This window comes from Panthera onca, chromosome D2, assembly GCF_046562875.1.
Source record: "Panthera onca isolate mPanOnc1 chromosome D2, mPanOnc1 haplotype 2, whole genome shotgun sequence".
NCBI classification, from domain to species: domain Eukaryota; kingdom Metazoa; phylum Chordata; class Mammalia; order Carnivora; family Felidae; genus Panthera; species Panthera onca.
The window spans coordinates 71,056,861-71,070,653 of NC_138349.1; the positions used below are offsets into that span (position 1 = coordinate 71,056,861).

Below are 13,793 nucleotides of genomic sequence, written 5' to 3' on the forward strand. Positions count from 1 at the left end.
CGCAGCCCTGGGACTGCGGCCCAAACCACGTGAAGCTCAGTGCATTTGGCCTAACAGAGCTTTGCTCTGGAGAAGCTTCTAGGTATTTGTTGTTTTATTCTCCGTAAGGGTCGGGATGCTCCTTGTTCTGATTTTCTTTTTCAGACTCTGTAGCAAAGACATCCCACAGCGGTGGCTGGCCTTGGGATGCCACCTGCTGCACCCCCCCCTCCGTGGTGAGAAACACTTATTGGGCCCTCCCCAGACCCCAGCAGTGGCCAGCTACTAACTGAGCCAATCCAGGGGCAACCAGTCTCTCCAACCCTTGGAAATACTGGAGCCAGGTGGATTTGAACTGGAGCAATTCTCCAAGGCTCTCAGACTCACATCTGCAGGACGGGGTCCTACAGGCTTTCCTAATCAGTACTCTAGGTCCCTCTGTCCTCCTTCCGGAAGAACAGAAACTCGTCCCGGCGTTGCAGGGGCTCCAAGAGACCCCCGGCGGAACTGCCGTCTGCTTCAAGCACGTATCTGAAAACAGGTGGTTACCGTTTAAAAACCAGAGCGCTAAACTGGTGTAGGTCCCCTCTGATTACTCGGTAACGCAAAGCCACCCACCGGCCTGTCGCAAGAGCGTCTCTCTGGGTTAATGCGGACGACCACGGAAACTGGCAGAAGGGAGGAGGAATCCCCCATCTGGAAGGCAGGTGGGAGTTTTCTTCAATGGCACAGGCACCCAAGATACAGCTTGACTCACAGGACCAGGGTATCGATACCTATTTCTCTAAGTCAAGACTTAACTGAATTTCTTTTTTAAACTGCTCAGGGGCGCAGGACGCTAAAAACAGTTTAAGATCATGCACACTAGCTCACACACCAAGAAGTCTTAAAAGAGTAGCCCGTGGTTTTGTCCCTGATCTTTTATTTTCTTTTAGTAAGCATACGCGACACCCAGCGTGGGGCTCGAACTCACGACCCCACGATCAAGAGCCGCGTGCTCTACCCACGCAGCCAGCCGGGCGCTCCTTGTCCCTGACCATTGAAACAAACTCGCATATTCGCAAAGGATCAGCATCTAAATAGACTTTTATTTTTTCTTTTACTTATTTGGACAGAAAAGAAACTTCATCAGCTTTCATTAGAGTCTCCCTAAGTGTTGGAAACACATTAAACTCAGAAATAGTGGACCTTGTAGAAAAGCATCACAAATTAAAAATATATTTCTCCATGTGGTAAAAGTGCTTTCAATCCAATTAAAGGACACGGCGAAGGTGTTTGGAAACACAATTTAAAATTTGGCCTACAATCCGTGGCGTCGGATTCAAACCACAGGGCGAGGGGGATCATCACGAACGCAGGCTGCAGGAATGGCGTGGAGTTCAGGAGCATGCGGCCAGCAACACGTTTAATTAACTGAGTGTGAACAAAGAAAAACGTCCCAAAGCCTGAGTAGAATAGATTTTGCATTTGTTAAAAAAAAAAAAAAAAAAAAAAAAATGAGGGGGCTACGTAAACCAGGCTGCAGGGGGATCGTGTAACTCCAGGAATCGCTCATTTCTTGTCTGCGGGGGACGGTCAGACCAGGGGATCACCCTGGCCCGGGTCTCCCCCGGAGGCACGCGGACCTGGGCGCAGGAGCCCCAGATGCCAGCGGCCTTGGCATGTACTTCTCGCGGTCCTACGGGGAGATCGCCCCCAACAAAGCTGGTCACCCGGTCACCTTCCCGGGTCTGCCCGTGCCAGCCGCGGGGCTCTGGGGCAATGGGGTCAGAGGGCACACCCAGCCAGGTGACCACACACGGGGCGCGAGAATTGGCCAGTGTCACCCCCAGACGTGTTGGCGTGCGTTGCAGCAACGCCCCGTGTTTTCCCAAACAAGTGATTCTGCCGACGATCAGGTCTACGGCAACGCTTAAGGCCTACAGGGCCCCCCGTGCTCCTTGATGGAGTGGAAGCACGTCCGTTCTGGGAGCAAGCTGCCCTTTCCGGTCCTGGCACAGTCACGGGGCCCAGAATACCGAACTGTGACCACGCAAACAGCCTCGGCTGGGGCGAAGGGAGGGGGCGGAAAAGAAGGGGGACATTTTCCTTTTACAGAAGATCTTAAGCAACGGTAAGAAAATAACCTGAAGATATATTGAAAAATAAAAAACAGCATCACACGTCACTGCGATTCCGTTGGCATTTTCCCTCTCTCCCCCGTCCACCAGCCAGGGAGATGAAATGAGTTAGGAACGCCTCATCCTTGACTCAGAACGGGCAATCGCTGCCCCATTTCATCCCTGCGTGTCAATGGCACCCAGTTTGCGTTCCTTGTTCCAGGAGCCCCGTTCCAAGCCGCCTGCGTGAGGCAGGTGCGGGGCGACGCTCGGGTCTCCTGTCCACACCGGCACGGCCTTAGCGGTGCACAGCCCCACCTCTGCTTGCCTTGGTCACCATCGGGACACGGCAGGAAACTGAACCGCGTCACAAACGTCTTTACGTCTTTAGAGAGCAGGCATTTCTAGCAGGACGTGCTACGGCTCATCCCATCCCTGGCGCCTCCGGCGGCAACAGCCTTCCCAGGGCCCCTGTACCGAGCTGAGCTCCACGGGTGTCACGAGGAGGCAGCGCCCTGCTGGGCCAATGCCACGGACAGCGCGCCCGCCGGCACGTGGAGTCTGGGTGCGGCGCCCGCCCCGGCACCGGGTGGGTGGCCGCTTCTGGAGGGAGGACATGCTCTTCTTCGAATGGGAACCGGGACGGGCAGCCGTCCTCTGACCAGGCCCACCCTGGTCCCCGTGGAAGCCGTGGGCACCCCTCCGGGCTGGGGCCACCCCCGGGAAGGGGGGTGGGGGGGCACCCGCAGGGCTCTGGCTGGGCAGGTCAGAATGGCCCGCTCCCTCCCTCCTCCGGCCTCCCGGACCTGGTCCTCACTTAGGCCTGGCCGCCTGGCATCAGTGGGCTGGGGAGGCTTCCTCCAGACCCAGCAGCTCCCTCACCAGTCTCTCGCCGAACTGCGCCCGGCTGTACCTCTTCACGTGGTAGGCGTCTGACATCTTGTACAGGATGTAGGCGTTATTGATCGCGATGCTGATGGCGAACCAGAACACCTGTTGCCAGGTCTTGTTTGGTTTATGAGAAATGAAATACCTGCGGGGGCGGAGGAGTAAGAAAGGCTCAGCCGGATGGTTCGTGGGCGCCCGGGTCAGGGGAGATGTTCCCCCAAAAGGCCCCATCACGGTCAGGGCCGCCGTAGGGGGGCCGCGGGGGTAGGAACCGGGCCGGGGGGTCAGCTCTCACTACAGCTTAGTCACGGTCAGCCTCACTTAAGACAAAGAAGATGAAGACAATTCCTAGTAGAGGATTAGGTGCGGCGGGAGGAAGCCACCAGAAGAGATGCCGAACTCGGGAGCCCGGCCTCCGATGGCTCAGAAGCTCCAAGGGAAGAGGGCCTGGGGGGCTTCCCTCTTTGCTAAGGGACCCTCTCGGCTGCCGCGTCCCGTGCATCCTGAACTGCTTCCGTTCCCCAAGGTCAAGTACACCCTCAGCTGCAGGCCCCTGCGATGCGTCCCCTTCCTCCCGAGGGCACGTCTCCTCGCCACCCCCGCCTTCCCTTCGGATCCAGGATGGATGTCACGTCAGGGAGGCCTCTGCCCCGAGACGGAGGATGGTGTCCCTCCAGGGCCAAGAGCCGGCTTACGACTCAGGCCCACGCCGTGTCCTCCCATCTGCACGTTTGTCTCTGCCTCACCCCCCCAGACGTGCCTGAGGGTCAGCATCCCCGCCACGGCTGGCGCAGAGCGGACCCAACGCGTCTGCGATACAAATGCAGATTTCTCTGTAATAACCTCACGGACTCAGCAGGTGCTGAGCAGAGCACGCGGTAAACATTTGTTCAATGACTCCCGGTGGCGTGGGGCTGCCTTTCGAACCTGGGCTGAGTTTTCCAGGGGGAACCGGGTCCTCGGTTTTCTCTGCCACGGAGAAGCCCAGCACGTTACCCTCCAAGTGGGCAGAGTAAGCGCCCACCTGCCTTTTGGGGGTTCCTCCAGCCTCATTCTAGGCTGGGAGGCTCAACCCTACCAATTTCAGAGTCCCACTCAGGTTCACCAGCCATCACTCCCGAGCTCCTGTCACCGCGCCGTGGGTGACGCATCCCGTCTATGCTACGCGTGTGCTTCAGACGAGGCCACCCCCGGAGCAGGTGCCCAGAGGTGAAACAGCTCAGAAACCTGGGCTGGAGAACACGGGGCCCAGCGTGTGGACACCGGGGGCTGATGCTGCGTGGTCCGTGGGTGCCGGGGTGGGGGAGGAGAGCGGTCTGGGCAGGGGACAGAGGGAGCAGGCTCTGCGCTGAGTGCTGAGAGATGGCAAGCCCCGGGTGAGCGGAGGGAAGGGCGTCCAGGGGCAAGGGTGACAGGGAAGGAGGCAGGGCGCCCAGAAGTGAGGGGGCTGTGCGGGTGAGCCTGGAAGACCAGGACGGGGCTCAGGATTTTGTCTCACAGGGGCTACATCTGTCCACTCGGACACCGGGGCACTGCTGACCACCCACCAATCTCCATGCCGTGCCGGTGAGCCCCGCGGCTGCCTCCACTTACTTGCTGTACTTGTCGTCGTATTTGCAGATGTAGCTAAGGTGAGCAGCGAACGCCTCCACGGCCAAGGGGCAGGGGATCTCCCCAGTCTTCCTCTTGATGATCACTCCTGAGGAGAACAGAGACGATAAACCCCCCCGTCGGACAAATGTGCGCCTCCCCACCCTGCCTGGCTATCCTGACATAAAACAGGGAGTGGAGGGGGTGCCTGGGTGGCCCAGTCGGTTGAGCGTCCGACTTCGGCTCAGGTCATGATCTTGTGGTTCACAAGTTCGAGCCCCGCATCGGGCTCTGTGCTGACCGCTCAGAGCCTGGAGCCTGTTTCGGATTCTGTGTCTCCCTCTCTCTACCCCTCTGCCCCTTCCCCGCTTGTGTCCTCCTTCTCTTCTAAATAAACAAACACGAAAACAAATACTCTAAAATGTGAATAAAAAGATTTCCTGTGGCCACCCAGCTGCCACTCTCCACGCTGCCTCCCTGCCTCCTGGCGCCTCCTGGGAGGTCACCCATGGGGCTCTGTCTGCTCCAGGGCGGGCCTGGCTCACAGGTGCCCATGCCATCCACCCTGGGAAGCTTCCAGAGGCGCTGCGGGAGGGGCCGGGGCCACACCAAAGGCATACGACCTGGGCTTTTTAAGGGTGTCTCAGAATGGGGACTTTGTGATTTGTAACCGAATACTTTAGAAACGGAAACTATAACTGAAGGAAAGACAAACAGTAAGTTTTAGAATACTTAAAAATCAACCCGACCAATTTTCTCTTCTTCCCCATCAAATATCCTCCTTGCTGGTTCCCTTGACGATGGATGTAAGCCTCCCAACCTTTGAGATTGGGGCTTTTAAGGCCCTGTCCTCTTAAATCCTACCGCAAACTTTGCAACTTGTCACGCATAATTTGGAGGGAGGTGGCTCCTACGCCCTATTCTCGAACATTCTCCCTGTGAGAGCCCTTGTCCAATCACCAGAGTGTGGAAGTCCAATTCAAACTCGCCCTTTGGCTTGCAAGGTCAATTTCAAACATCTCCCCCGAGTGCCCTTGACACAGTGACACAGTGACGGGCGGCGTTCCATACCTCCTTAACCCCGAGTTCCATGGGTTCGGGTCCCTAGACTGTCATCTCCACTGAAATGTAACAGAGCCTAGGTGTGTGTGGGGGTGAGGGGTGGGAATAAACGAACAGACATTAATTAAGCACGCACACACACACACACACACACACACACACACGAGACACACATTCACATACACCACACGTGCACACCGATCACACACACAGACACCCTCCCACACAACCGAGCGCCCCGCAGCGTTCCTTCAGCAGGAAAGGGGAAACATGTCTTGATACAGACAACTATAGGGGATTTGCAAGTACACGACGCGACGGGACAATTTCGGTGAGGCGCCCTCTGTCATCTGAGTTCCCCTGTCAGTGGCTTAAAGAGGTGGGGGCTGTAGTTACTTTAACTGTAGACGCCTTATGGATTTTAGACCCCGAGGAAAATTGATGACAGAATCACCTGACCACCCCCAAATCCTAGTGGTTCATCTCGGGGGAAGACGCCGAACCAATAAAAAAACAGCTGATGGTTTCCCCTCCCGTCAGAACAGATCCTCGATGCCGAGGTGACCACGTGAGTGCTGGCCACGTACAGCACTCAGAGCAACCACAGACAACCCTGGCGGCCTGCGGACCCCACCCTGGTCGCTTCCTGTTTCTCTCGGCCGCCGACAAGCAACGGGGAGCTGGTGTCACCCCCCCCCCCCACCAGTCAGGTGCAGTGGCACCGAGTGCCCGGCCCAGAAGCTTACAGTGATGGGGTCACCGGACACCTGAGCTGCACAAACCCCCCCTCCTCCCCAGCCCCCCCTGCGGGCCCACCTTGCTGCACGGGTGAGTAGGCATTGGTCAGGAAGCGGAAGGGCCCTTTGTTGTACCAGCAGATCAGAGACATGTTCCCCTTCATCTTGATGCGGTGCTGGCCCCGGGCCGGGGGGGTGGCCGGGTTGCTCAGCATGGACGGGGGCAGGCCGGTGCAGTCACTCTTCCTGGGGCTGAGCAGGCCACAGCAGTAGATCTCTGCGGGGGAGACGGACACAAAACCGCGTCCACACGGTCAGGGAGGCCCCGCGCATGCCGGTGGAAAGGACGGGCCTGCCCTGTTCTGGGGCTGATGCTTGGGGGATGGGCCCTCTAGACGTCCCTGCAGGGGAGACCCCTGAAGTCTGGGGACTTCTATCCCAGAGGTGTTCTGTCCCAGTACTTCTATAAGAACGTTCAAGATTACATGTGAGACCGGGTGCCTGGGTGGCTCCATTGGTTAAGCGTCTGACTTTGGCTCAGGTCATGATCTCGCGGTTCAGGAGTTCAAGCCCCACACTGGGCTCCGTGCTGACAGCTCAGAGCCTGGAGCCTGCTTCAGATCCTCTGTCCTGTCCTCTCTCTATGCCTCCCCTTCCCTCAAAAAATATAAGCATTTAAAAAAATAAGCATTTAAGATTTTACATGAGACCATCGCAGTGAATCAGCAGTAAGAAGTAAGAAGTCTCTTCAGAGCGCTGGCTATGTGCCAGGCTCAGGGCTGAGCATGTGCACCTGTCCTCCCATCTGCTCATCTGCTTCTAGAAACTTCTGCACTCTGAGGGAGAAGCAGCTACTGGGTGGCCACTAATGCACAGACGGTCCCACGGAGGCAGGAGGGATTGTGAAAGGAGATCAACGTGGACAAGGAGGCTTTGCTAAATTCCGTCCTGGGCTCAAGGTCCTTCCCGGCCCTCCCCACCCTCTGGCCTGACCCAGTGAGCGGGCCAGGTGGCCACGGAGAGCCACGGCTTCTCCCTGCAGCCAGCATCCTCAGTCTGGATGCCTGGAGGGGACGTGAAGCGGCACTTTTGACTGAAGTCGCTGGGGAAAGTCTCATCCGGGGTCTCCCGTCACAGACTGAAGTTCCCTGAAGGCAGACGCGGTATCATCAGTAACTCAAAACATTCTATGACCTTGTGCGTGCGCATCTCCGGCCCGCCCTGGGCACGGGGGGGTGGGGGGGGGGGGAACGGGAGGAACTACCCGGGTCCCACTGCCTAATGAGCACCAGTGGGTGCACTGAAAGAGCCACTGGGTGGCATGATGGAGCCTTACTGCTCAGAAGCAGAGGGCTGCTGTCCGCTCGCACCTCTGTAGCTCGAACTCCAGCTACCCCTCGTCTTAATATTTAATAAGAAGGAACTGTTTTTAAAACAGCGGGGAGCCGTAGATGAACAAGGAGAAAGGATGTTTTAAATTCTCCATCCGAGGCTCCGTGCACACAATCAGCCAAAAACAGCAGGTGCAATTTTGTAAGAGGGGAAGGAGAAAACCCAAACAGCAACCAAGTCTCCTGAATCTGCCCCTTTAAGAAAATAGCATTTATTATATCAGTGTCTTCTTCTGGCTGTTTTACAAAGCAGACTCTGTCCACGGAGGGACAGCCAGACTCAGCTACGATGCCCTTCTTCAATCCTGGCTGCCCGTGAGAATGTCCTGGAGGGCACCAGCCCAGCCCAGTGCAGCCTGGGGGAGGGAGGGGGGCACGCAGCCACCAGTGTGGGGACAATGGAGAACCACCAGCCCAGCGTCTCATCATCACAGTGGAGCCACGCAAGAAGTGCACAGGAGCTCCAGAAGCTTCCAAACAACAGGCAATGAAATCTTTGCTCGTTCTCGGGAAAAGCTAAATCCCATGTGTAATTATTTTCTTCCCAGTAGAAGATTCTCTTCGTCCTTTCCCTAATTCCCTGAGCTGGGGAGCGTCCTTTTCTTCCCAGAATCACAGGCCAGCATGGCCAGCTGTCAGGGCAGCAGCACTGATGGCCCGTGACAGTCCTTGGGCACCCGCACTCTGACACCAGCCCCACCGGGACAACATGCCACCTGACTGCACCACCTGACTCTTGGTCTAGGTGATGGGAGCGTATACCGTGTGACGCCGGGTGGCCCCAACAGCACGCATATGCTATCTGGGCGGTTCTAGGAACCCCAGGGCTCACGGCCCTGCACCCACAGTCGGACTTGAACGAGTGGGCGAATGGGGATGGCAGCCTTGGCTCTCGCCACCTGCTCTAACACAGGAACCCCTCGTTCTTCCGAGGGATTCGGTTAGCGCGCATCAGGGTCCATTTTCTCCAATTTTACTTCCACGGCCCCTCTTCGCGTGCTCGGATCTCTCCACCCTGAGTTCTCTCAGCCATTAAGCACAGAGCCCTGTTGGGCACTGGACTTTGCAGGTGAGTCAGACGCAGCCAGGGCCAGCAGAGCACCCGGTCTAGGGCTGCTTCCTTGCTGCAGTGGCTGAGGTCAAGGTCAGAAGCTGTTGGCTCTCCATTACTTGAGAGGGTTTTGTTTTAAGGCCGGATGTCTGATCTGTTGCTAAGCAATCGGTCTGCGATTTCAGTGGCTGCCATAGCAGAGGAGAGGCTTTTTATGTTTCTCTTGAGTGGACGAGATATAAATCCCCCAAATGTAGGACAAAGCAAAGGATATACAGCTTGCTGTCAGGCTCCCTGACTTGGTCCAGACCTCTTTCTGCAGCCCCCATTTCTGCCGGAGCCACAGAAGGCTTCCTACCTTTGAACAGATGAACGAAGCATCCCAGCACCATAGCGCACTAAGAATTTTCTGAGGCCTACTGTCCTGCTGACTGTGTTAATTCTACATAATTCTCTGTGACATCTGTGTCAACTGGAGGGGCCACATTATAAATGGGGATGAGTCCAGACTTAAGAGCCTTTGTAGGAGCTGGGACTAGGTGTTACAGATCAAATGTGTGCGTTCCCCCCGAATTCCTCTGCTGAAAGCCTAATGCCCAAGGTGATAGTGTTAAGAGGTGGGGCTTCTGGGAGGTGCCTGAGTCATGAGGGTGCAGCCCTCATGAATGGGAGCAGTGCCCTTAAGAAAAGGGACCTCCGGGGCGCCTGGGTGGCTCAGTTGGTTGGGCAAGAGACTTCAGCTCAGGTCATGATCTCACAGCTTGTGAGTTCGAGCCCCGCGTCGGGCTCTGTGCTGACAGCTCGAAGCCTGGAGCCTCCTTCGGATTCTGTGTCTCCCTCTCTCTGTCCCTCCCCTGCTCACATACTGTGTCTCTCTGTCTCTCTCAAAATCAACAAAAAAAAAAAAAAAAAAAGAAAGAAAGGAAAAGGGACCCCAGATGGGGCGCCTGGGTGACTCAGTCAGTTAAGCATCCAACTTCGGCTCAGGTCATGATCTCACGGTTCGTGAGTTCAAGCTCTGCGTCAGGCTCTGTGCTGACAGCTTGGACCCTAGAGCCTGCTTCGGAGCCTGTGTCTCCCTCTCTCTCTACCCCCCCACCCCCCACTCACGCTCTGTCTCCCTCTCTCTCAAGAATAAATAAACATTTAAAAAAAAGAAGAAAAGAAAAGAAAGGAAAGAAAAAAAAAGAAAAGAAAAGAAAAGAAAAGAAAAGAGAAAAGAAAAGAAAAGAAAAGGGACCCCAGAGAACTCCCTTATCCTTTCGGTCACGTGAGATCGGCAACCTGAAAGAGAGCCGCACCCAACCACACTGGCGCCCTGATCTTGAACTTCCAGCCTCCAGGCCAACAAGGAATAAATGTGTGCTGTTTATAAGCTGCCGTCTGTGGTAATCTGACAGAGCAGCCCGAATGGACTAGGACACTAGGAGAACCCCTCAATGGCCACGGTCTCCCAACAAACGACACAACCAAATGTGACTTGGGCAGAGCTTTGTGCCGACACGCCCCCGCCCAGACCGCAAGCCCGTGGCCGTATCCCTGCTGATCACCAGCGCCTGCCTGTACCCCCAGACCTCTCCCATCACTCCTCTAGGGGCGAGGGGCCCCTCTCGGACGGGCCTGCCACACGACAAACCTTGCTTTTCCAGCTCCTCGAACAGGGTCAGGCTGGTGATGCTGGGCCCCGTGAAGATGATGTAGTTCTTGCCCGCCGCGTTCCGGCACAGGCTTCGGGCGACCATGCTGTGGAGCTGGGGCTTATTCTTCAGCGCATCCAGCCCATCGGGGCCCCCGCCTTCCTTCAGGTGGACGTAAATCTTGAACAGACACACACAGGAGTCAGAGAGCTCCCGGCAGGGTCAGGCCTGGGACCCAAAGCTTCGGGGAGGCACGGGTGGCCGTCGCCGGGCCAGAAATGAGCGGGAAGGCCACCTCTTCCCTGAGCCACTGGTTCCACGGTCCCTATGACACCATCATCACCTCCTCAGCCTGCAGAGGCCCCAAGTCACTCCCAAGGCCACCCTGTAACCTAGGCAGCTAGCTGGTGGCTCAGCCCAGACTTTTCGGTTTGCAAATGTCAAGGGAGGAGAAAAAAAAAGGGACAAACGTTCACACGTGATGGATTTGGGAGCTGAGGTCAATGCAAACATCCCCCAGTCCGGAAGCACGGGAGGGACTTGAGTTTACAGTAAATACAAGGTAAAGGCCACGTCCCCTGTAAGGGATAAACTTATCTGTGACCTTTCCATTTGAATACGGCTTTCTAATTCGCAAAGTGCATCTGCAATTATTCCTTATTCCTTCCAGAAGCCACGGCACAGGCAGAAGACGTAGTGTTCGCCTCCCATGGCAGAGGAGGAGACAGGATCGGGGATTAAAAACTCACCTGAGCTGCCAGGACCAGCAAAGAGGATGGGCCGGAATTAGCAAGCAATTCTTCAACTCTTTGTGCCATGAACATCTTCCATGGACATCCCCAAGGGGCTCATCGCAGGGAACGGGAATAGATTCAAGAAAAAGTATGGTTCTCCCAATGACTGACCGAGTCATGAAGAATCTATCACATGGGTATTAACTGCTGCTCTCCTTAAGGGAGAAAAGATCATCTTGGGGAATGTTCTAGGTGCCTTTACTGGCAGCATTTCACAAGCGAATAGTGCACCGAACTGCGGAGAGCAGGCTTGCCCGTGAGGACGGCCAATGATACTCTGCACTGCAAAACCAACATGGCCCCAGGGAGGACCTGGGCGCGTCCACAATACCTGTCTTTGGCCAGAGAACCACTTGCAAAATACAGTGTCTGATGTTCCAGAGGCAGATGAAAAACAAGTAAGTATAGGGGCGCCTGGGGGGCCTCAGTCAGTTAAGCGTCCGACTGTGGCTCACGCCATGATCTTGCGGTTTGTGAGTTCAAGCCCCGTGTCAGGTTGTGTGCTGACAGCTCAGAGCCTGGATCTTGCTTCAAAGTCTGTGCCTCCCTCTCTCTCTGTTCCTCCCCCACTCACACTCTCACTGTCCCTCTCTCTCAAAAATAAAGAATAAAAAAAAATTAAAAGAAAAAGAAAAAGTGAATATAGTCAAATTTTATTTATCTTAAAGCTTATTTATTTATTCTGAGAGGGAGTGAGAGAGAGAGAGCAGGAGAGGGGCAGAGAGGGAGGAGGAGAGAGAGGATCCCAAGCAGGCTCCATGCTGCCAGCATAGAGCCCGACGCGGGGTTTGAACTCACAAACCACGAGATCATGACCTGAGCTGAAACCAGGAGTCGGAGGCCTAACCGACCGAGCCACCCAGGTACCCCGGGTAAGTCTAATTAAAAAAAAAATTTTTTAAGTTTATTTATTTTTGACAGAGACAGTGCGAGCATGAGCTGGGGAGGTGCAGAGAAAGAGAGGGAGACACAGAATCCGAAGCAGGCTCCAGGCTCCGAGCTGTCAGCACAGAGCCTGATACGGGGCTCGAACTCACGAACCATGAGATCATGACCTGGGCCGAAGTCGGATGCTTAACCGACTGAGCCACGCGGGCGCCCCCGGGTAAGTCTAATTTTAAAAGCAGCTCATTTTCCGAGAGCTAATCCTGTCCCAAAAGCTCACCCTAGATCCTAGGTCCTCAGGGAGGACCCTACTTTCTTGCAGCCTGGCAGGTGACTGACACCTTGATGATACAGAACGTCTTCGTAGATAACTTGGCACAACGCTGACATTTCGTTTGGGGGCCTCTATGCCTTTTCCACCTCAACGCCCAGAAGGAGTCTCTTTTGATAGACAGGAAAACACAGGGACAGAGAAGCCAATCTCCATCTCTGTCACATGTCACATGTGTTTCTGGCAGAGCTAGGACGTCTTCTCAGAACCTGTCTTCTCTCCGTCAGCAAAGCCCCACTCTCGTGGCCACTACCGTGGACTTCTCCACCTGAGGCCCAGATTCAGACCTGCCTCTCCCAGATATCCTGCCTGAAATCCCCTCATACCCACGCTGGGCACCGTGTGCCCTGAAATCCACCGTAGGGACAGTTAGCTTTGTCCCAAGTGTCATCCAAAAGTAAGTCCTCCACCCAAATCCAGCTTTCTCACCAGGAAATCAGAAATGTGTCACTGGAACCCCTCAGGCCCACCGTGACACCCCACGTGGTTTCCAAAGGCCCCTCCCCCCGGGGGATGGGGGCGGCCACAGCAGGACTAAATGTAAAATCCCACAATCAAGTTCAAAAAACAACAGCGTTCCAGCAAAGGATGCAAGCAACGTGACTTGGCAAGGAAAGTTTGAGAAAACGAACACTAACGCCTTTGGAGACGGTCACTGGATGCCATGACCGGCCAAGCCGATGGGATCTTGGCTTCGTCATAACGTGGGTGGCGACTGTCTTATCTCCTCTGGTCAAATCATACCCGGTTCTTCTGATGCCACTCTTTACAAGGCTAGTGAGAGGCGTGAGGGGTTGGCGGGTTCGTCCGCTAACCCAGACCTGACGGCTTAAACAGAAGTGTATTTCCTCACAGTCCTGCATACTGCAAGTCTGAGGTCAAGGAGCGAGCGGGGCTGGTTTCTCCCGAGGCCTCTCCGTTTGGCTCGTCGACGGCCGTCTTCTCCCTGCGTGTTCACACGGTCGTCCCTCTGCGTGCGTCTGTGTCCTAGCTCCTCCTCTTGGAAGGACACCAGCCATGTCAGATTAGGGCCCCCGTCAATGACACCTTTTTAACACGAATTAATTAATTCTTTAAAGGTCCCATCTCCAAATTCAGTTACATTCTGTAGTCCTGGGAGCGGGCGGGTGTGTGTGTGTGTGTGTGTGTGTGAGGACTAACACACGAATTTGAGGGACACAGTTCAGCCCGTAACAGACGGGGAGGCGTTAAACCTGGATCAGGAACCCAAGAAGCGCCTCTTTGGGCCAGAGCGCTGTCTGGTGAAATGACAATTAAGAGCTTCCCAGGGCAGGGGCGCCTGGGTGGCTCAGTCGGTTAAGCGTCCGACTTCAGCTCAGGTCACGATC

General features: G+C 55.6%; 1 protein-coding gene across 3 annotated transcripts in view; it reads right to left on the minus strand.

Annotated features, from left to right (window-relative positions):
- Positions 1–1,047: 1,047 nt before the first annotated feature.
- PGBD5 (piggyBac transposable element derived 5) overlaps positions 1,048–13,793 on the minus strand; it is a 106,852-nt gene continuing 94,106 nt past the window's right edge. The window contains exons 4-8 of one of the 3 annotated variants that reach the window (XM_060642788.3): positions 10,434–10,614; positions 6,435–6,632; positions 4,560–4,665; positions 2,992–3,111; positions 1,048–1,392 (exon numbers count right to left, since the gene is read on the minus strand). In XM_060642788.3, the coding sequence (XP_060498771.2) occupies positions 1,389–1,392; positions 2,992–3,111; positions 4,560–4,665; positions 6,435–6,632; positions 10,434–10,614 (609 nt within the window). In that variant the 3' untranslated portion in view covers positions 1,048–1,388. Of the gene's footprint in view, positions 3,112–4,559; positions 4,666–6,434; positions 6,633–10,433; positions 10,615–13,793 lie in introns of all 3 variants that reach the window. The other 2 variants (XM_060642786.3, XM_060642787.3) reach the window with 2 other exon arrangements.